The sequence below is a fragment of the Alligator mississippiensis genome, chromosome 1 (assembly GCF_030867095.1).
Source record: "Alligator mississippiensis isolate rAllMis1 chromosome 1, rAllMis1, whole genome shotgun sequence".
In the NCBI taxonomy this organism is placed as follows: domain Eukaryota; kingdom Metazoa; phylum Chordata; order Crocodylia; family Alligatoridae; genus Alligator; species Alligator mississippiensis.
In genome coordinates, this window is record NC_081824.1 from 315,457,633 (window position 1) to 315,481,336 (window position 23,704).

At 41.2% G+C, this 23,704-nt stretch overlaps 1 protein-coding gene across 7 annotated transcripts in view; it reads right to left on the bottom strand.

Moving 5' to 3' along the window:
• The window catches only part of POLA1 (DNA polymerase alpha 1, catalytic subunit), a 301,656-nt gene that overhangs the window by 186,488 nt on the left and 91,464 nt on the right, over nucleotides 1-23,704 (bottom strand). For all 7 annotated transcript variants that reach the window (XM_014595721.3, XM_019495025.2, XM_059720836.1 and 4 more), the window contains 2 exons: nucleotides 2,050-2,082; nucleotides 202-294 (listed from right to left, as the gene is read on the bottom strand). In XM_014595721.3, the coding sequence (XP_014451207.1) occupies nucleotides 202-294; nucleotides 2,050-2,082 (126 nt within the window). The remainder of the gene's footprint in view (nucleotides 1-201; nucleotides 295-2,049; nucleotides 2,083-23,704) is intronic.

Sequence of the window (23,704 nt, forward strand, 5' to 3'; positions counted from 1 at the left end):
GAAACATTGTGATACATGTCTGTCCATCTGCCCTAGTGGACAACAAACAATAGATACACAATTGTGTAGATATTTTTATGCTAAACGGTTTATACACGTGGGTCTGTTTCTTTCAGACCACTTTCCCCCCCCGATATCGTCTCTTATAACATAGACATATATGAAAGCCATAAGCAAGTTTTTCCTTCAAGATTTCCCTACCTTGTTTCCCAGCTTGAATACCTCCTCCAGGTTGGTGCTATTTGTATTTATCATAATGGAATCCGTATCTCCATAAATCACTTCAAGGTTCATCTAATTAAAGCAAACAGTCTTAGAAAACAACCTAACCTTTTTAAAACTCTAATGCATTCTGTTGCACATCAGTAAGTGCAATTTTGAAAGTAAGTGTTTACGTACATGTATTACCAGTTTAGTACTAAAAATATAATGAAAAATAGGATTTTATTTAAAAGCTTGCACCTATCTTTAAAATATTAATATCTGCATTCAAAGGGAAAAAATAAAGCATAGATCACACCAAGAAAAAACAACGGAGACTTTTCAGTTCTACATTTTACCAGTTTATAACTACACTTACAGGTAAAAACATACTGTAAATAAAAATAGAAGGGTAAAAGAAAAACCAATGAAAAATTCTAATTTTATACATTCAAACCTTGCTGTAATTTGCGATTCTGGGTTGACTGGGAAGGCGGGGGGGGGGGGGGGGGGGGGGGGGGGAAGGACCATTGACACTGGTGGACTCTGCCAGATTATCTTCAGACTATTCAGATAAGGGACATATAAACTAAAGTGCTTTTACCCAATTTCCATGCAAGGGAATACCATAGCTCAGTTCCACTGACAGCAATCACACAATACTTCTGCAAACTAACCATATCAGATAGAAGAAATGGCACTTATCTGGCATTTTAATGAACTAATAGATACCAGGTAGTTCTTCAAACTACTAAACAAGGACACCAAGTAGCTCTCCAGACAGGACTCTGTTCTTCCTTCACATTTTCTAGACTTACCAGGTGACTTATTCTTTCTACTCCACTTCAGGTTTGTTTTTTGTTTTTTTAAAGGAAAGCCAAAAGGTGACTCTTGCAACATGTTGTGAAATGTGTTAGACTGAGTAAGTTCTTCTCTCTTTTGTTAGCCCTTCCACTGGCCAGAAGCCTTGATCAAGAATTTATTTTTCTCCTGCATAAATACCTAGCTACAGCGATTCAAATGTTTTGCATTCCAGATTGAACCACTCCTCAGCAACATCAGGAGATGAATGCAGAAACGCCTGCTTTTACAGAGCATATAGGCCTGCCTGTTTAGCAGGAGTAGTAAACACCAATATAGCACACTGGCACATCCCCCTTCCACTGCCTCCTAGCCTGATTTTGGTAACAATTCAAAGGCTTTGGTCATAATGGATTGGGGCTGGAACAGAGACTGATTCTTTGCTCACAAACCAAGGACAGCTGTGTCCAGCAGTGATAATGCAAGACACTCCACCCAGGTGAAAGGTTACAAGAGCTAGGAATTTCCAGGCAATAGGGAAGTAAAAGATGATGATTATCATTATTACTCCTCCCCAAAAATTGAACATTACTGAGGACTCTAGTAGGATACTATCAATATGGTGAATAAGGACAACATGTCTTCTGGAAAGGGAAGGGGTCAGTGCTGTTTAAAACACGTATGGTTAAACCCATACTAAATTCCAAATAGTCAAAAATCACCATGTAATAGAATATAAAGGGAGCCAAAAAATAAATCTTAATAAAACACTAGAACACTAAGTGTAACAGGCCTGTGAGTAAACTCTAATTAGCACTGTTGCTAATTTGCTTGAAACACTCACACACAGGCTTCAAGCAGGGGCTAGATCATATCTGTGTTAGGAAAAGAAAAAAGCTATAATCCATTAGGAAGGATTACATTTGTAAACTAGGCATCCTAAGAAGTGACTTCAAGTCTGTTTGGGTTACAATTTTCCTAGAATAAAAAAATTTCACCAGGTGTGCTATTTAAGGGTTGTTGTGTAATGAAAATGCTCAGCATTACCTTCTGCACCATCTCCTTGGTATGCATCAAAATCTGAAATGAAAAAAATAAATCAAAGATTAATGTATGATATAATTACAAGTTAACATATGCAAACATATCCATTAGGTAGCTAACTCCAAATGTTCTTGCCTTTCAAAACATAAAGCAAGCCATTTACCCCTCCTGGCAATATACACTGCCATCTCGATACCCATATTAACAACATAAATCCCTGTATTACTACTTCTTTCTAAACAAGATTAAAACAAACCTTAAGCATAATTACATGGGGGGGGGAGGGAAACAAGATACATTAGAAGAACGGTATTAACAAAATCACGTGCTCAAAAGTTAAGACATGTCAGAATTAAGTTTTCCTGTGAAACTTTTAATTCAGCTGCCTTCTATATGTGTACATCATAAAGATATATTGACATAAGTGCCAAAGGTCAGAAACAAGATAACCCAAAAATTGAGGAATGCACAGTTAAAAGTTTGATTTAAATGAATGAACTACTAATATACACAACTGGGCATATCTACACATATGCTTTTTTCGAAATCACAGATTCACCCATAGAGACCAGGAACCACTGGCAGCTAAGATTTTAGCTTTACTTGAGCAAGAAAGGGAGGGTGAGTTACCTGCACATTAGGCTCTGTCCCTGCTCTATGCAGCTGTAACTCTTGAATAATCATTTTTTTAAAGGAAAAATTAAGGGGAAAAAGGTACATATTACATTCCAGGGTATGTGAGTAAATACTGTCTACTGTACACTACCATAAAATTAATCATGTCAAAGCAGACATACCACTGAGGGATAACAACTATGAGAAACCAGCACTAAAGATGGATGGGACACTTTTGCCAGAGGATCTCACAAATATCTGAGTAGCAAGCCATGTTAGTTTGAAGTTAGGAAGAAGGCAAAGTCAAAAAAGAGCAAAATCAAAGAGCTAGTATTTGCATTCCACACATACTGCCCTATGAGAAAATACAATGAACACTATGTCTACAGTACAATGGCATTATATCAATGATGTCAAAGCAGACATACCATTATGAGAAACCAGCAGAAGAATGTCAAGCCTCAAAAATCCTTAACTCTATTCTAGACTAAGTAATGTAGGCAGAAACTCCTTTGCTCATTTCCCTCAAAGTTTGCCCTTTCTGCATCTTTCATTCCAAACTATCCCTGTTCTCACTCCTACCTAACCTCAACCACTGGTTCCTTCTCCTAGCCACATTCTCCCCATCTAGGAGTCCCAGTCTCTACACTTTGTGTTTCTGATCCAAGTCCTACCCTCTTTATCCGCTGAGGCCTAGAGTCAGTTCTGCAAATGTCCAGCCTCAGCCTCCCCGTACCTTCCAATCTCTCTGTGCTCACCCACTCCCAATGTCATGTCCTTGTCCGTAGACTACTTGTTCAAATCCCTTTCCATCTCAGGTCACCTCCCTCTACCTCATCCATTTCTTTCACTGCCAAGCTTCCATCCCCGTCAGATCTCTTCTTCCCTCACCAGAATGTCACAATCCTTGTCTCAGGTTTATTATCCCAGTCTTGGACCTAACCCCCCACCCCTCTTTTTCCTCAAATACTCCGGCTCATTGTTAGATTTGTTTCTCTTACAGGGTCAACTAGTTTAAGCTAAAATTGTTTAAACTTAACAAATTTTAATGATTTAAATCAGCAAATAAAACACTTTGATTTAAATCACGAATGAAATGTTGATTTACATTTGTAGTTTTCATTTTTTGCTTAAAAGTTGATTCAAACTTGTTGGTAAGCATTAAGATATGCTGATTTGCAAATAAATATAGTCTTTACACTAAAACTGGTACTTTTTTTTACTAACCAGGAGGACACACGAGGTGCCTGTAGATGTGCAGGGTGGCTGTTCTGATGCACTGTAATTACAGCACGTTGGAGCAGACTCAGTTAAGGGGAGGCTGAGATTGGACATTTGCGGGGTTGACTATAGGCCTTACACTGAGTCTCCTGGAGCATGGCAGCAGCCTCCAGCATCTCATACATCAGCATCCCTGTGCTTAAAAATGGCAACGGGGGCACATTGCCTAAAGGTTGTTCGATGAGCTTTAAAGTGCCCCCATTGCCATTTTGAAGCATGAGAATGCTGACACATGGGACGCAGCAGGCACTTTAATTAGAGCGGCAGAGCCGCTCTAATTAAGCCCCCATCCCACCCCCCGGAGCACATGTAACAATTCCCACTATGTCTAAACATGTTTATTTAGGTAATTATATAGTTGAACAAGCACTTATTTGAATTCTTGAATTTTACTTTTTTCCTGTGTTAGAAAGTGACACATTTAACCCAATGGTTATTTACTTATTAACAACTTATGATATGTTGCAGGCTGATCTGGATGGGAATTTGAATTCAATTAAAATGCACAAAACATTTTAGTTAAAGTTAAAGCTATTTTTAAATGTACAGAATACAAGAAAAAACTAAAAATTTAACTATGGTTTGCATTTAAAATTACTGATATAGTAAACAAAGTGATACCTAGTTTGCAAACTCAACCAACTGGGCATTAAGTTCTTCAAACTTTTAGACTAAGCATATGTCACATTCTCATACCTAGTTTTCATTCATAGCTTGCTTTTCCAACCCTAATCTGTTTCTTAATTTTGAATGAAAGTCATTGCTTCTAAACACAAGAAAACCAAACTAGGAAATTACATATTAAACTACAGTAATCTCCTACTTTAATTATGTTCACTCTTAACTTTCACAACTCTTGACATCCATGAACGACTGGTGCCTCCCGAGACTGAGAGGGCACCATAGTGGCAAGCGGGAACCACCCGCAACCACCGGTATTGGTGTCGGCGAGTGGGGACCAGCCGTAGCCACTGGCATCAGCGAGCGAGGACTGCCCGCAGCTGCTGGCGGCGGTGTCAACAGTGGGGGGGAGGGGGTGATGAGTGGCGACTGCCCACAGCTGCCACCAGCCACAGCAGCAAGGTGGGGTGGGCAGCAACCGTCCACAAAAGCCAGCGGTGATTTCAGCAGCAGCCAATCTCAGAGGGACACATGCCCCACCACACATTGCCTACGTTGACATCGCAACCTTAATAACATTCTTTGAAAACTTTCTTTGTTGCTGCCTGTGTCTATGTCTTCATTTGTGTCTATATACATATACATATGTGATGTCTCTCAGAGCATGGACAAACCCAATTTGTAGCAGCTTCAAAAGTGGAGGGGGAGCTGCTAGACTCACAGCATCCCCTGGAAAAGGCCAGTCTCTAGCTTCTTTTCCTTTTTGACTACGAAAATATAAGAAAGAAATGTTTCTGTTACAAAGAGTTCTGAAAAACCTCAAAAGGCCAAAATGTTTTTGAAGCTGTATTCCTACCTAGCATCCCTGGGCTTATTTTGTGAATCATGTGTATGTGTTCACACACCTAACAGTGCTAACACTGAACAGCACTCCATGGCACCTGCCAAAAGATCTTACAGCAGCACCCTAGTTAAAAGCCAATGCTGCAGCAATCCAAGTGTGTCAAAACCACTCCCTACACCCCTACAAAACCTACACCCCTGCAAAACCACTCTGACTTTTAACACGGATTCATCCAAGGTCAAAGTTAGGCAATTTAGCCTACCTGTATGGCTACCAGATCATGCAAACTTAACAGTTAGTGTAACAGCTACTATGCACTTCTGAGCAGCAGCTCCCTTTCCCTCCCCTATAAATACATATTTGTCCATACATACCCCCAGGCTTTTCACTATATTTTAGCCCATTCAAAAATCCTCCCCCGCAACGCTCCCCAAGTTCTCTCTCTCTTTAGAATGTAATACTTAAACTAAAAAAACACAAACCCAACAAACTTGCACTTAGACCCACGTTGAGCAAGACATAATATTTCTTTACATATTTCATACTTTAAATCGCTCTTAATAGAAACTGAATTTATCAATCAATACTTCGGTCATGAAGGCAGAGGACTGTTCTTATTCAAAACTTCCTGTTGCTATAATGCTTAAATCTGAGGGACTACTGCCCAGAGTTCATATTTGTGTACTTCATCGTTCCTACAATAACTGTTTAACTAGTGTCTTTTCTGAATCTCAATTGAACAATTTCATCAACTTATCAAAAATGGTATAGTTTAGCTCTCCCCTTAAAACTATTTGCAATTTCTCTCATCTTTGTATCATCTGCAGAGCTGATCATTACTCCCTCTACTCTAGCCTCCAAGTCATTAAGGAAAAATCTTCAGCAGCACAAGATCCAGAAAAGACTCCCGCAGCACACAACTTGATGCTTTCTCCCTGTTTGACAGTGCCTGAACTATAATTATTCTGAATGGATTTTAACTTGTGCCAGTTAATACATTAATCTTATAATATAGCAGTAGAATATAAATCTCTTCAGGCAAAGACGATGCAATTAACATACTTGTAAGTAACTTATTCATGGGGGAAAATAAAGAATTATTCACAAAACAGGAGTAACAGAAGTTTTCTTAACATGTATACAAAAATGAGTTAACAGATTTCCAAAACCTCTTTTTCCCATTCCTTCAGAAACGCACAAATGCGACCTCAGCACTTCCAAGATAAAGGAAAAGAGAGAAAAGGAGGGGGAAAAAAGGGGGGTGGAAAGGATTAAGGCGGGGGGACACAACTGATACACAGCTGAGAAGCAAATTCCCTTTCCAGGTCTGAAGATTAATAGTTAAGATTCTATGTGTAACCTGGACTTTGTTCTCACTCTTTAGCATTTTCCACACAACTACCATATTGCTAAAAACTTGTCTTATACATTTCTAATATGGCCACAAGATGAAGTAAAGAGCAACAAGCAACTTCTTACCTAATTTACATACTTCTGTTCAAACTGGTTATCCAGTTACATTTTACACTCCAATTTGTTAATCCAAGGTTAATTCAAATGAATTAATTAACATCATGACTCTTTAGATTTACCTACTTTTTTTTATATCTCGTAACTGAGGTGAGTTATATCCCATTACCTACTGAGGTGATAGTGGCGAGAGATCACTCAGACATTTTCTGAGAAGAGAAATGCAAGACTCAGAAAAGAACTTGCAACTGAGAGGAAGTGGGATTGAGGCAAGGTAGCTTCAAACCATCTACAAGACACTGTAGTCCATGGCCCCCAGTTACCGTATTTACCCAAATCCAAGACAAACTATAATTTAACACCACCCCCCCACCTTCCCATCCCCCCCTGCTCCTGCCCCCACCCCCCCCAGATGCCTGGTTCCTGTCATGCAGCCCCTGCCACATGATCCCCTGATGCCTGCTCCTCCGTGCCTGTACCTAACCCCGCTACAACCCGCCTCCCTCATCCCATTCCCCCACTGTAGCCTGCCCCCACCATCCCTGCTCCTTCCAGCAGCCTGCCCTTCCCCAACCCTCTGCTCCCCCCTGAAGCCTGGTCACCTTCTGCTGCAGCTCTGCACCTCCAGGGCAGGCAGCATCAGTGAGGCCTGAACCAGCATCAGCCCAACCTGGCCAAGGAGAAGCAGTAACAGCTCCTGGCCCAGCCAGGTTGGGGCTGGAGGGACTGGAGTCAGAGCAGAAGGTAAAGGGGAAGAGGAGAGGGCAGAGGATCAAGCACAGACATGAAGGGCAGGCTGCAGGTTCCCCATCACTTTTCCATGGTCTCCCTTGTGCTCTCCATGGTAGCATGCCCCCTCTACCACCAAACAAGCCATTCTGCCCTGGGATGGACAGGGGCTCAGCTTTGGCTTCAGGCCTAAGCCTGGAGCCAAAGCTGGAACCGAACTAGAGCCTTCCTTGGGTCAGTACTCAAAACCAAGACAGGACTCCCCGCCTCCTGCCCCCCACCCCCCCGTGTTTTCTTTTGGTGGCAACCTCACCTTGGAATTGAGTAAATACAATAATTTAACCCTAAAGTCCTAAAGATACAACACCACAACCTTTGCACGTTGGCCAACCTTTCCAAACTCTTACATGTTGCAGCTCCCTCCCTGACTGCTACTGGATGCCTCAGTAGCTTGACCACATACAAAATACTGAAAAAATTTATTCTCTTAGCATATCCCCTTTTCATAGTAAGAAAGTAACAAGAGCACAGCAACTTGCCCATGGAAACGCACTGATTCTAAATTCACAATCCCCCGACTCTCACCTCCAAGTTCATTCCTTTGGAGCACAGAGCATTACTGACAGACGTGCTGGGCACCTGCTGTTCCCAAAAGACTGTCACAGTTGTTCATAGAGCTAAACAGAAGTAAAAACCTTTTTATTTGGAACATTATTTTTTAAAATACAACTGTACATACTCCTGTGAAAAGTTTTATCAAATGATCCAATTTCTCATCAAAATGAAAGAGAAGAGATGCATGCTAACAGATTCATATGACTATCATCTTAATAGTTGGGTTTGCACATGTTTAGTCCCCGTGCTTAAAAAGGCAAACCATGGATCTGAATTTAAGTTTCCCATTCCTTCATTTCCTTAGATATCATGCTATTTTGTATTCTGGCTTCTTCCCCTCTCCCTTGTTTTTTGCTCTTCAAAAATTCAAAAGGTTTCAATTTAATTCCAGTAGGGAATGGAAAAAGTTTTTGAAATTTCAAAAATTTTGCAGGACACAGAAATCGTCTTCTGCTTACCTCTAGTTTTGAAGGCTCCACACTCTTAAGAAGCAGAGCTTTGTTTTCTCAGGTTGGAGATTTGGAAAAAGATAAGCCTACTGTAGCCCTTATAAAATGTTTGTGTTTAGTTAGTTTCCCCCAATTAAACTGAAAGTCAGTGTACTGAAATCAGTGACAGCGCATCATACACAAGACCATCCTTTCTTTTCCTGTAGTCTCTTGTTCCAATCTCTATATTGCAAATTCTACATTGAAGCAACAATGAATTTCCAACAAGCAACTTCCACTACACAATCCTGATTTACTCAATGAGGGGCATCTCTGATAGTGATTGTCACACTAGAGATTGGGGAAAACACGATGCCCAAAGGTACAGAAAATGAGAATGTTAAAATGAAGGTCAACTAGAAAAGCAAAGTTTGATTCTGCTGCAGCGTATTCCTTACCCCTTTTTTTGCCTGTGGTCCAGTAATGTTTGGTGATTGCTAATGGAAGCTGAGCACTTGGAGGGTTCCTATAGGTAAAGGACTATATGTACCTGAATCCAAGATAACTGAATTCAAGACAACCCCCCAAATAATTACAAGCCCTCACAGCTCTGGCTCCAGCCTCTGGCCCAAGCCTGGCCACACAGCAGGTGCTTCAATGACAACAGCCTCAGACCAGCACCAGAGCTAGGCCACAGCTGCCACCACTGCTGAATAGCCAGGCTGGAGCAAGGGGCAGCACATGTTCTGTGCTTCCTACAGCAGGGAGGAACAAGGGCTACAGGGAGCAGGTAGCAAGGAGTGGGAGGCAGTGGCTGTAGCTGTGATTCCACTGCCCCTCTCCCCAACTTGTATTTGAATCTAAGATGAGAGGTTCCCCCTCCATGTTGAATGGGGAGGAACCTTATCTTGAATTCAAGTAAATACAGTAGGATATCATTATGAAATTAAATTATATCATGTAATTTAAAGTATTTTGATATGTACCTGGCAGTAAAAGCCTAATTAATAGCTGTAACAATTCTAGCATGTCTTAATGTTTAACAATATTTTAAATAAAATTGACTTTTTATGCAATTTCCTAACACTTCTATTTTCACCAGTTTGTAAATCCATTAGGCCAGAAGGTACCACAGTGATCGTTTAGTCTCACCACCTGCATAACTTTGGTCAAAAGGCTCCTGCTTTCTACTATAAGGCATTTGCTTTTCTAAATACTACGGCAGCTTCCAGGTGAGCATGGCTGTGGCTTGTGGCACCACAGGGCTGTCTGCAGTGCCACTGGGGGTGGGGAGGAAGGAGGGTGTTGACCCCTGGAGAGCAGGGGTCAAAAAAAAAAAAAAAGCAAAAACAAAAACAAACAACAACAACAAAAACCCGCACAGAAAAAAAATGGGGCAGCACACTCAAGAACAGCATGCACCGCCCAAAATCGGAGCCTGCCAGCCTGGAGTCATGCTCCGGGTGCCAGCCAGGCTTCAAGATGCAGGAGTGAAGCAGCATTGCCCAGATCCTAGGACCCCAGATAAAGCTGCTGGTGCCAGCAACTATGCTGGCCCCAGCCTCCCCTGCTGCACCAGGGGCATGTGCCATGTGCCAGAGTGCATGTGGCAAAGGCATTCCTTTGGGACAACTAGAAGCAGCACAAGGTATCCCACTGCTAGTTGTCCCTGGGGAACCAAACATCCATCTGGATGCAACCTACAGGGGCAAGAACTAATTTATGAAAAACATCCCCCCATGAGCATTCCTTATTTACAATAATGTTTTAAGAACTGTCAATTACCCATTTATAATCCATATTATGTATTTATGTTGATTTTATTTCTGGTGCTTTAATCTAAATGTCATATACTTCCATACCAAATACCTTATGGTAATCCAAGCAAAATTACATCATATCTACACAATTATCTTCAATCGACCAAGCTTGTAATCTCATCAAAAATGTTTAATATTTAGTTTTTATCACCATATGTTGATGGCCATTATTACCCTGCTTGCACTATGTATTAACTATGTCATATATCGGCCTTTCTATTATTTTCTGGAGCCAATGATATCCTGACAGCCCTAAAATCTCCCAGATCATCCTCTTTATCCTTTTTAAGTATTAGCATATTTCTTCTTATCTTTTGGAACTTCCTTCATGTTCCCCGCCCCTTACTGAGAGCTTACTGAAAATAAACATTAACAGTCCAGACAATTCAAGTCAGCTCTTTTAAAAAATTCTTGAAAGCAAATTAATCAGAATATACCTATTTAAAAATATCTAAATGTAGTAGCTGCTGTTTTACATCCTCTGAAATTACTGTTACAGTGAAGTGTGTCATACACTGATGTGAATGTATCATTTCACTTTTTTCTAAATACAAGACAGAAATATCCATTGATCAGTGCTGCCTTTTCTGTATTATTAACAATTATACAATTTCCATTCACTAATGGACTCAAAATACTGTTAGAATTCCTTTTGTTTCCAAAGCTGCTTTAAGAAAAGAAAAAAAGAGAAAAATACAAAACCATATAAAGCATAATGCCATCTCTCCAACCAGTCTTTCAATGCATCATACGTACGGTGTGTACCTGCAGCACTGTTATAAAATATCTAAGTCTATAAACAGGCCAAACAGGCAAAACATGGGAAACTGAGAAACAAAGAGTATGACTCAGTCAAGATCAGAAAGAAAGGTGATAGTAAATGGAGAGTTCACAGTTTAACGCAAATCTCCACTGTTCCTTCAGGACATATTAGCACAAAAATGCTGTCCTGTTCTAAGCCACATTGGTTCCCATGTTTGCTACTACCTACATACCTATAATAGTGGTACTACCATTTTCAACAAATATCTATGTGTGCTTATGCTTTGTAAATATTATACTCCAAAGGCATATTAAGGAAACACTGTCAGATACACCATTCCATTACATTTAGTTTAAAATTTCACAATATCTCCCTTATTCACTTATGTCTCATACTGTACTAAACCATAAAATGTACCTGTCACTTCCACATAAGTTTAATTTACATTTGTAAAGAATATTGGAGATGTGTATCACTAAATATGGGCTAATTCCATAGCATACAAAAATCATAATTCTAATCTGCCTGCTCCCCATGTCTTATATTAAAAGCAACTAGATTAAAAAAGGGAGAAGTATGCTAATTGTTCCGTAAAAGGGAAACAATTTAGTATTAATATGATTCAAAGAGTAAACAAATGTTTTGTTTCGTTTTTTAAAGGAGGAAAATGAGACCTCTGAAGTCTAGGTAGATTTTCTGTTCTTAGAGTTAAGTACTAAATAGCATTTCTTTTTCCTAATCATATCTGGCAATTTCTATTTCCTGATATAACATAACCCATCAGAAAGTATGCAGTCTAACTGTTAGGATTATTCCCAGTTAAAGAAATACTTGACCATGCAAAGAACATTTCTCAATTGTCCCTGAGGACAGTTGTGGATATAGGTAATTACAAGAGGGTCACAGACAAGTTAAGTTCATCAAGTGACAGGCATATGTTAATACTACCCATTCTGACAGAGGATCACTTGTAAGTGCCAACAGCTAGAAAACAGAAGGTTATAAAGGCTTACTAAATTCATTAATAAGGCAGTCTGTAGTTATCTGATTTCACAGCAACACCTGCATATTTATCTTCTCATTACCAATTGGATGATGGAATTTTTTTCAAGCACATTTCAAAAATCTGCCAACTTCAAGTGTTAAAAAAAATAAACTTTGTGGTTAATTTTTCCCTTAACAAAGTACAGCTGTTGAGAATAATTGTTCAAGATCTTACCCTGTAATGTCAACTGCAGCAGAACAAAGAGTATTTAATTAGCAAATCTATCCAGTAATTCAACACCTATTATATAAAATGCCTTCGTGATTTTATTCAGGATAATTTGCTAAGAGGGTTATTACTGACATTCAGATGAAATTTAAAATTCCTACGCAAGTCGAGTCATAATAGCAGTAATGATCCCCCCAATCAGGAGATACTGTGTCACACAAGGTTCTTTTGCAATGCAGCAGCCGATTTCCTGACTTCTTAATTCCTGGGCTCAGCTCAGTGAGAGCCCTTCATGCCAATATTTCAGTCAGCAATACATCTTTAATGGGACTCTATTAAAATATCTAGAATAAAAATGACTTTTTTGTTAAAAAGAATGACAGCACTGCTATCATATCAATCATTACCAGTTTTTCAGAACTATGTAATGAAGGGAGGGAGGTGTATGGTGAGGTTAGGAAGACAGAGAGAAAGAATGGAGAGAATAGAAAATGTGTTACTTGTTCGTTTCCTTTCTATGATTAAGGCTGCACTGTTCATGGGAACTGGATTGTCCCCTATTGCAGGGAATCCAAATTATAGAAGAATTCATTGCCTGGCAACCCATCTGTTCCACCATGCCCCTTTCTTCTTGCTCAAACACATACTTCCAAAATCACATGAACTTCTCAGTACAGTGAACATCTGTGAAATTCTACTTACACCCAACTACGCCTTTGCTTGTAAATTAAAACTAGCAACAAGTACTCAGAACATACAAACACTCCAACTCCTTGAATATTTCATATCTTATGGGTGGGATAAAGTACTAGTTTTAATCACAGAAGATAAAATAGGAAACTATTTTTTCATTCTGGTTCTGCCACAGCTTACTATTTCTCAGTTAAACAAGTGGTGATATGAGTTTTAAGATATCACCACATGTGTGTTATTAAAATACACCATGTGTTTTAATACACAAACATAGTAAAAATAGTATCTTCACTTCCAGAGGGTATATTTATATATTCTAAATGTGTAAGTTTATTATGCATCTCTGTGGCAGCATTATTTGCAACTTCATAATTCAGGTCTTGCTGTGTGGCTTGCAAGGTCCAAACTGCCGACCTGAAGATTTCTTTTGGAGATAGCAAGATTCTCTCTCTGCCCACAGTGGAACCAGATACTGAAATAGGCAGTGAAAACTCCAGAATCCAACTGTGGAGTTTGGTATGCTTCTCTGGTGGGAGTATCATCTATTCACAGAATGACAGAAAATTAGGGTTGGAAGGAACCTCAGGGGGTCATCTAATCCAAGCCGCTGCTCAAAGCGGGACCAACCTCAACTAGATCATCCCAGCCAAAGCTTTGTCTGAACCAGGTTTTGAAAACCTCCAAGGATGAAGCTGCCATGACCCCCCTTTTGGGTAACCTGTTCCAGTGTTTTACTACCCTCCTAGCGAGAAAAATTTTCCTAATATCTACCCTAAACCTCCCTTGCTGCAACTTGAAACCATTGTTCCCTGTTCTGTCATCTGCCACCACTGAGACCAGTCTAGCTCCATCCTCTTTCGAATCCCCCTTCAGGTAGCTGAAGGATGGTATTAAGTTCCCTCTTAGTCTCCTGTTCTCTAGACTAAATAAGCCCAGTTCCCTCAGTCTTTCCTCACAAGTCATATCCCTCAGCCCCCTCACCATTTTTATTGCCCTCCGCTAGTAACAGAAAGTTAAATTTACTTATCTCGCATATTGTGAATAAAGAGAAACATACCACCATATTCTCCTGATTTAGGTGAACACTAGGCATTAGCCTTCCACTACCTAAAGTACAACAGGAATTTCTAATCGTGTGCATCTGCTTTGTACAAGATAATGTTAAAATGACATTTGGGAACAGCTTCATTAATCTGTACTAACAGATCTGTTAAAAAAAGATGGCTGACAGGCAGATAGACTATCATAAGAATAGTCTCTCAGTATGCTGTACCACTTGTATGTTCACACAACGAACCGGGGGAACTACTTGCCTAAAATTAATGTCAATAGATCTGAACAACATCAACGATATGGAACACTGAACAGCACATCTACCAGTGACTACAGTCACAAATCTAATTTAAAAATAAAGAAAACAATTTTCTACAATAGTAATAGATTCCACTATCCAATTATGGGGCCCTAACCATAAACATTTCTGAACTGAATTAAAGAGGAGAGAGAAAACATATTGCCTAAAATTATTTTAGTACCAAGGATAACTTAACTCTAGGACTTAAAACATTCTAGACCAGGGGTCAGCAAGCTTTTTGGGCAAAGTGCCAACAATACCCGCACTCTCTACTTGTAAATTGTTGCCATGCTGGGGCAGATGGCAGCGGAGCTGAAAGAGGCCCAATCCTTGTTGTGGTAGTGCAACCCCAGCCACTTCCCCGCCATCTGCCCTGAAACATGTGCACCAAGCAAAATGCTTCCGCATGCCACACTAGCACATGTGCTAGGGGCTGCCTACCCCTGTGCTAGCCTAAAACTGCACCAGCCAAAGCATTATGGTCTACTATATCAAAATGAAAAACCTGGAAGAATGTCCTACGCGGCCATTTTGCAAGTTGCTTAAATTTTAAGCAAACTGACACCTGCCTAGTGGATTAAAATAATTTAAAAGACCAAAAAATAGATTTAAAAAAATATTCAGATTTTATTAAAAAAAAAATAAAAAAAATACGTTAGAAATTATTTTTTAAAAACTTATGTTGACTCTAAAGTTACTGTAATTTCAACAATCTCTTTTAAAACTCTTAAGGATTGAGTATTTTATTACTTAACATTTAATTTCCTAGGTTCTCTAACTATAAATACAGCTCAAATCTCATGTACTACACAGTTCTCTAATCATGATTTATGTTATTTTCAGTCCAAGATCAAATGAATGCTGGCTGGTACTTTCAATTTCTGTTCTGCAAAAAGCTTCTGCCCTTATATTTTTGTTTCAATTTCATAGCAGGAATACTTTTAGATTCATATATACAGTCCATTCATGGAATACTTTACAATGCAATCCCTCTAGCAAAAACCTCCCCTGATGCACCTGGTTGTAGGGGGAAGAAACACCTTCAAGACATTTCTGTAGCTCAGGGGAAAAAAGCAGATGTGTTATATGCTAAAAGTGCAAAGATGCAAAGCCTAGTAAACAGCAGCAAAATATGAAAAAATCTTCCTCAGAAGGGAATGACTTAAAAGATGGCAAGCCTAAACTATCTGGGAAGTTTAGCAGGTAAGCAAAAGCCATTTTTACAACATTTTATAGAATTCACACTATTCACAAACATGAGATACAGTTCAACTTCAATAAAACTTCTTGACACTTCTTGACACCTTGTCATAAACCAGCTATTGTAGTTTATACCATGCGTGCCAAAAGCCAAGCCCACAAACTAGATTCAGAGTGCAGAACTGTTCCATCAAGTTTGCTGGTAGTCCAGTACGTTACCAGAAGTTGGGGGCAGAGCTAGGGGCTTGGCCTGGTGCAGAATTTGGGGTTCCTAAGCTCCAATGAACACGGTCATCAGAGGAAGGAGGGCCAGCAAGGGTGGCGCAGATGTGGCCCTTGCTTACCCTGCTACCACCCAGCCCCCAGACCTTCTTTGGTAGACTTGCTGCTGGCCTCAAGGATCTGGCTTGGTGGGGAACCCCACAGTCCAGAAGTGCCCCCTGACAAGTTTGACACACCTAGTCTACACAGAACAGCTGCAGCTTGGATAAAATGGAAAACTGCTTAAAAAGCAATCATCAGTAACTCAATATCAAACTGGTAGGATCCACCAGGAAAAGATTAGTAGGAATTTGTCTTCAGTCCAAACTGTTCTATATCCTCATTAATGATTTGGAAGAGGACATAGATCCAGTGTGCTATCTGGCTTGCAAGGCTCCCCACAGGTCTGGAAATTTGGTAGCATGGAAGTGGCAACTAACACTACTGCTCTCCCACTACCAAAATTTTGGATTCTTGGGGACTCCTGTAAGTTGAATGGCATGAAAGATGAGTGAGGACATTTGAGGATGACACCAAACAGGCACTTTAGGATCAGGATTCTAAGAGATTAGGATCCAAAATTACCTTAAATTGGAAAAAAAGAGGCCCAAAATAAATAGGATGTAAACTAATAAGGACAATTGTAAAAACAACTGAATTTAGAATGGAACAATCAAATGCACATATGCAAAATAGGGAACAACTAGGTAGGTTGCAGAACTGAAGAAAGAACTAGAGTATGATGAATTCACCTATAGGAGAAGGGCCTCATTTCTTCTCAATGTGGCCTTTTTTTCTAAACAAAATCAGAAGCCCTTGGCTGGTATTGATACAATGACAGAGAAGTTCCTCTTCAAGTATAAAGATCCAAAGAATAAAGCATTGATGTAAAAGATCAAAGGACCTCACTTTTTTCAGCAGGGCTTGGGTGCAACCTGGAAAAGATAGTTGTTAATGACTTAGAACAGTGGTGCTCAAACTTCTGCTGGAGAGAACAGTGGTGCTCTCAACCTTTTGCCAGGGTGGATTAAATGAGCGGCTTGGGGCTAGTAGGCAGACAGAGATCAGGCCCCATGGGCCAGGATCAGGCCCCACTCAACTCCCTCAGCTACATGCCACCAGATCAGGACCCATACCACCTCCAACCAGCCCAGACATGTCGCCTGGGGCACTTCTGCACACAGATCCAATATGCTATCTGGCTTGCAAGGCTCCCCACAGGTCTGGAAATTTGGTAGCAGGGGAGTGGCAACTAACGCTACTGCTCTCCCACTACCACAATTTTGGATTCTTGGGAACTCCTGTAAGTTGAATGGCATGGCTCTATGACCCATATCTGGCCCATGAGCTGGGAATTGAGCACCCCTGGCTTAGAACGCTTTAAGAACACCTAAAAATTGAAGACTTCTTTTTTTATATTGATTTCAGTGACCATCTATCTGCCTACAGTGTTAAAAGCCTCTAGTGAGGCCTGAACAGCCCTTCTTACCATTAACTGATCCTCCAAATTAAACAGCACGTGTTTTTAGTTAATTTTAGATTCTTGGTGTACATCTACATTGCCCCCAAGCACTCCATGCTCCTATGGACAAGCTCCAAACCCAAAACATGCTGCCTCTGGGTTTATCTCCAGCAGTTGTCCTCAACCACACCAGAGACAAACATCTTGAGAGCAAACAGAGAGGGACACCTAAGGAAAGCCTCAAAAGGCACATTTCCAGGTTTCAAGTATCCCACAAAACTGCCACCAAACTATCGACATGCTTTTGGGGAGTTTTTCATAAATTAATACAGCTGAATAAAAAAAAAAAATCACATTTAGGCAACACAGCCTGACAGTTGGCTACACGTAACTGGCAAGTACACCTCCCTCCCAACAAAGTCCAACTTTTTAGGGTTATTGTCTGTAGGAGTAGAGGAAGATAGCTAAAATTTCTCAAGCACTAAAATTACAACTAATGGGCAAAATAGCATAAAGATGTATTCAAATCCTTTACGGGCCCTTAATAAACATAATCTATACTCTAACACAAGCACAAAACAGATACAGATGGTCAGCTACAGGTTTCTATCAGTGTGTGGCAGCTGTGTATGGCACTCCCCTCTCTCTGCAGGCAATGCCAGTGACACATGGTCCTGCCCCTGGGCAGCCCCAGCAGTGCCTGCCCTGCCCCTGCACAAGCAGTACCAGCAACGCATGAACCACTGCTCCCCAGCTGCCACCATAGCATGCAGAACCCTCACTATACGGGCTACGCAGGCAATGCACGGATCCCTGCCGCTCAGCAGTGGGACAGGCAACTGCTGGGGTCCCCAGGGCAGCAGTTGGACAGCCCTTGTCTAAGGCAATCAGGAAGTCCTGATGAAATGTTTGAACCTCCATAAACTCCCCCCAGGGGGAAAGACAATATACTCCTGCATCTCAATAGAGTGAAATAAAGAACAGGTGGAAATAGATAAGGGTTTCAGTGAGACTGGGACCTGTATTACATAATCTATAGGCACATCTTGTCCTAATATAGCAAAACAGAGCACATGAGCTCTCTCAAAGCTCCACAGACAGAGTAACTTCTTTTTAAGCTGCTCAAAGACATCTAGGCAAAGGAGAAAATCTGCCTGCTGAGGGACTCCTAATATCAGGAAAAGAGGAGGAAGAAAGAAGAACATATTTCTAGTGAAGAAATAAGAAGCAAATAAACCCAGAAGGAAAGCACTAATATCTCTGGCTGCAGATGCAGATAAATGTTCATCTTCGGTACTTTATGGGCCAATACTGGTAAAGTTCTGAATAGAGAAATTATTTGAGATAGACCCACGAATGGCAATTCCAGTTCCACCATAACAATAAGGTCCACAAGACTTGTGAAAGCAGCTTTTGCAGATGATGGTGTTCCCATTGACACTAGTACCGAGACAGTCTGTACCACTGCTAGAGTCTCAGAAACAATTATCTCTGGATCTGGTATTGATAACTGCAATAGCAAAGAAGTTATCTGAGTAACCAAAAGGCCCATACTATTAGAAAAAGAACTACGGATGGCATGCTTTGAGGAAATATGGATTTCTCTAAACAAAAGTAGTATTTAGAATGGGTATTATTAGCAAGCATAGCAGTCATAATACACGGGGTAGATTTTACGATGGGAAAAAACAGTCCCAAAGTTTTATGTAAATCTCAAGATTTAAGAATTAAAAGGCGCAGACAGCCATTATCCTTCTACCTGAAGGATGTTTTTCACTGCCTCCGTTTAACAAAGTATCAACGTCACAGAACATTTTCCTCATAAAAGTATTTTAAAAAATGTAAAGAATGTTTTAGAACTCACTGCATCCCTCAAAAGCATGAAGAATCATAACATACTGTCCATGTTCTCTGTGGAAGAAAGGAACACTTTTTCTAATTACATATTTTGCCAATACTTTTGCTACCAGCATAACCTATACACATAGGCAGTTAGTCAAGAAAAGTGTGTTTAATATAAAATTACCTTTCATAAAACTTCCCTTCAAAAATTACTGATTCATAGACATTAGGGCTCGAAGGGACCCTGAAGATCATCAAATCCAGCCCCCTGCCCCAAGGGCAGGAAGTCAGCTAGTGTCAAAGGATCCCAGCAAGATAAACATCCAAAAGTTTCTTGAAAGAGTCCAGAGTAGGTGCCTGCACCACTTCTGGAGGGAGTCTATTCCATGCCTTGGGGGCTTGGACAGTAAAGACATTTTTCCTTATGTCCAGCCTAAAATGGTCACGGAGGACAGTTGGTCCTTGTTATCCCGTGGGGTGCTCTGGTGAACAGACATTGCCCCAGACTCTGATGCACACCCCTTATGTATTTACAGGCAGCCACCAGGTCCCCCCGAGCCTGCACTTTTCCAGGCTGAAGAGTCCCATGGCTCTCCTCTGGACTCTGTCAAGCAAGACAGTGATGATTTATGAATGGGATGATTTACCAATATCCTAAAATAATCATGCGACTGATATTTTTCTAACAGCATTCATTAAACCAATGGTTGAGACTTTCAAAAGCAAAACAAAGTGTTTAACATATATCTTACATTAAAATTAACAAAAAATGTGTGGTTAAGCCCCCTGAAGTGTTGTGAAAACATTAACCACCAAGTATGGTTAGAAAGATACCAAAGCACCCAACTTTTAATTAAAATGTGTGAACTCCTACAATCAGATAATAATCTCAGAATTAATTTTAATTATTCTTTATATTTAGAAAGTGAAGATGTACCCGTAAGACACAGCAGCTGTTCATAAGCAGTTACTTCACGTATCAGTCTGTGGTTACTGCAAGACAACCAACAGAGCCACACAGAGTCTATGCATTTCAGCATTTCTTCTTTATAGTTTCCAATCTTGCACCAGTTTGTCTTCATTATGACAAGGACAAACTCACTTGGTTCAATTATATAATTCCACGGAGTGCGAACTGACTTATTAATCGTAGAGAACCAGGAAATACTGAAGATTAGCAAACCAAATAATATTCTTAAACTTTGAAATTCTCCCTAAAGGAACCCAATCTGAATATTGACTTTTCACGCAGAAATAGGATTAAAGCAGTTCAGTTTTACAACTCATTCAATCAATATAATTCAGCAAAGTGACATCACTCACTGGGAACACATTTCTGTTTCAAGAATGGAACAACCTTAATTACAAATGCAACTAAAGCATATTATCCCCATAAATCTATTATTGTAAAAGAGACATGCTGATTATTTTTTTTAAATTCCTAATTTGTCATTTAGACCTACTGCTATCTCATTTGTAAAGAATTTAAAATAGGTTTTCACAAAACTAGCTTTCTGAAACATTAACAATGTTTATGAATCTCTCACTTAGTTTCCTACAGTTTGACAGGATTGATTTTGAGCTACATAGTTTAACTCAATCAATCTTTGACTTTGGAAATTTTTGTTTAAATACTTCGTCCTACAAATTCAGTGAAATAAAAGAACATCACACCCTTAATCTAAGAAAATAGCTAGCAAGCTTTCCTATTTCTTGTTACAGAAGTTTAAATCATCAACAAAAAGCCCCTCAGCCTTCACTCATATGCCAAAGAAGCCTTCTCCCCTTCAAAGCTCTTTCTCACATTGCAGTCGAAATAGAATACACCGAAACCAATTTACGTTACCATCACATTAGTCATTCAATACCCTCATTAGAATTATATCTGAAATGAGACCTAAAGGGCTTTGAGAAAGATTTGCGAGCAAACAGTAATCCAAGTATCAGCAACAGAGCATAACGTTTGAATCTAGGCTGTTACAGGTACAAAACCTGCCAGGTTGGTTTACATAATACTGATTTTACACATATGTTTAAAGTAGGTAAAGCACGGAAGGAAACATGAAAATCTCCCACTAACAGATTGGTAACTTCACAATTCTCCTGAATCTCAAGGCATTGCTTGTATATGAATGGTCAGTCCATCTTGCTCTTACAAAAATTCAGAGTTTATAAAAGGAAAAAGCACAGGAATATTTTAAATTAATTTTCAATATAGTAAACAGTCTGTGTAAAATTATGACATAGAGCAGAGGCAGGCAAAAAACAGCGCGCAGGCTGCATCCAGCTCACCAGGCAATTCTATCCGGCCCGCGGGGCCCCTAAAAATATTACAAAATTAATTCTCTTCCCATGGCTGCCTGTCAAAGATAACAAGGTGCCAGCGGCAGCATGCCCCACGGGGAGCATGCTGCAGGACCCAACGGCAGCAGCAAGGCTGGCCTGGCCCTGCCCCACCCCCAGCCAGAAGCTCCTGGCCTGGCACCCCTGGGGGGCTGACCCCCGCTGTCCTTCCGTCCTAGAGTGGAGAATCAGATAAGAATGGGCCAGGAAGGGGAGGGAGAGTGAGATCGCTGGTGCAGCAGGAGCTGGGAAAGGTGGGGGCCAAGCTGGTTCCTGCTGCATTCTGCAGTCCTGGCTTTGCAGCCAGGAACCACAAGCTGCCGGGAGGTGCCCAGCTGGGTTGGCTGGCTCCATGCCGCGCAGTTTCCAGCTGCAACGCTGGGACCGCAGAACACAGCAGGAGCTAAACAGCCCCAGTGGTTCCCAGCTGGCTCCTGCTGCTGCCTCCATCACGGGGCCATGCACCTACAGCTCCTGCACTCACACTGGGGAAAGCCCCATGCTACAGTCAGCTGCCTTCCCCGCCCCTGCTGCACAGGTCACCGGACTCCACAGAGGGTCAAGGGAGCCCCGCCCCCTAATTCCCTTCGAGTCCAGCATGGGGCTTCCCCCATTTCCAGTGTGGGAAGCTGCAGGCACATGGTGTGGAGACTGTGTGATAAAAGCAGATAGGCAGGCTGCATTCCTCCCCCCAAATGCAGCCCAGGCAGAGCCTCATCCCGCCAGGCGCCAGTGCCTGTCCCCCTTCTTCCCGCATCCCACCTGCTGGCAGGGAGGGCTGCACACCATGTGGGGAAGTCCCCACACCATACAAACCTCACACCAACATAACCCCCCACATATACACAGATGAGACTTCTAGTCCCAATATGGTGACCAGGATACTGAGCAACTGTCATGGGGTGGGGCTACCCATCCAGCCCTCGACAGCTTACCAAAACTTGTTAAGCGGCCCTCCAGCCACAATAATTAGCTGCCCCAATGTAGAGCGACAGAGATCCAACTGTTTCCTGATATACACAGGAAAATGTTCCAATTAGCTGCAACAAGACTTTAAAGTTTTCTTCGGGAATATCAACTGTGACATGGGAGTAAAAAAAAAATCTGCCTTAATTATAACCTTTTCTATCCCAGATAGCATTACATACAATCCTTTAAAACTGGGATGCACAACACAAGTGGCATGGGCAGCCTCTGCATTTGGCAGACAGCAGATTGAGGAGGGAGCAGATAGCACAGTGCAAAATAGAGCAGGGAGCAGAAAGCGAAACAGCAAACTGGACAGGGAACAAAGGGAAGGAAGCAGAGCTGCAAATTAGAAAGAGGAAGGCATCAGAGTAGCACTCAGGGAAGATGGGCCTAAATTGGATGGCACACCTGCCAGAAAGGCTGCCCCCTTCCCCCACCAATTTTCAAAAACTAGACCAAGGGTGGGCAATTATTTCAGGCGAAGGGCCGATTACCAAGGTTTGGGAAGCTGTTGAGGGCCGCAACAGGTGCCCTGCCTCCTGGTCACCATCTTGGGAGAGGAAGTCCTACCCCCTATCCCCTGACCTTTGCCACCAGAAGTCCCTTCCCCTTGCCTCCAGAAGTACTCCTTTTAACAAGGGGTTTTGCCATCTCAGAACCAGAAAAATACCAAATTATATTCTAAAAAGCAAACATCTAAAACATGCATTAATTTGATTTCAAAAAATATTTTTGTCCTGGTTTACATGTGTTTGTGTAGTGTACATAGATGACTGCATATAATAGCTTAAAATGAAGTCTATGTATAATGTGGGGGGGGACATGGGGGAGTATAGGTTTGTGGGGGGCTGTGGTTGTGTGGGTATGTGGGGTGTGAGGGAAGGTGTGGGTGTGTCTTCAGGGGGTGGATAGGTGTGGGAGCATGTGGGTGTGTGTGGATGTGGGGTGTGGATGGATATGGGGTTCGTGGGGGGCTGTGTAGTGGGAGGATGGCTGGGGTGTGTGGGTCTGTGTGTATGGCAGTGTGAAGAGGGTGCATGTGTATGGTGGGGCGTCTGTGTGGGACTCACCCTACACACACACACACACACACACGTACCGGAACGGCCCTGTGCTGCCATCCAGCAATGTAGCT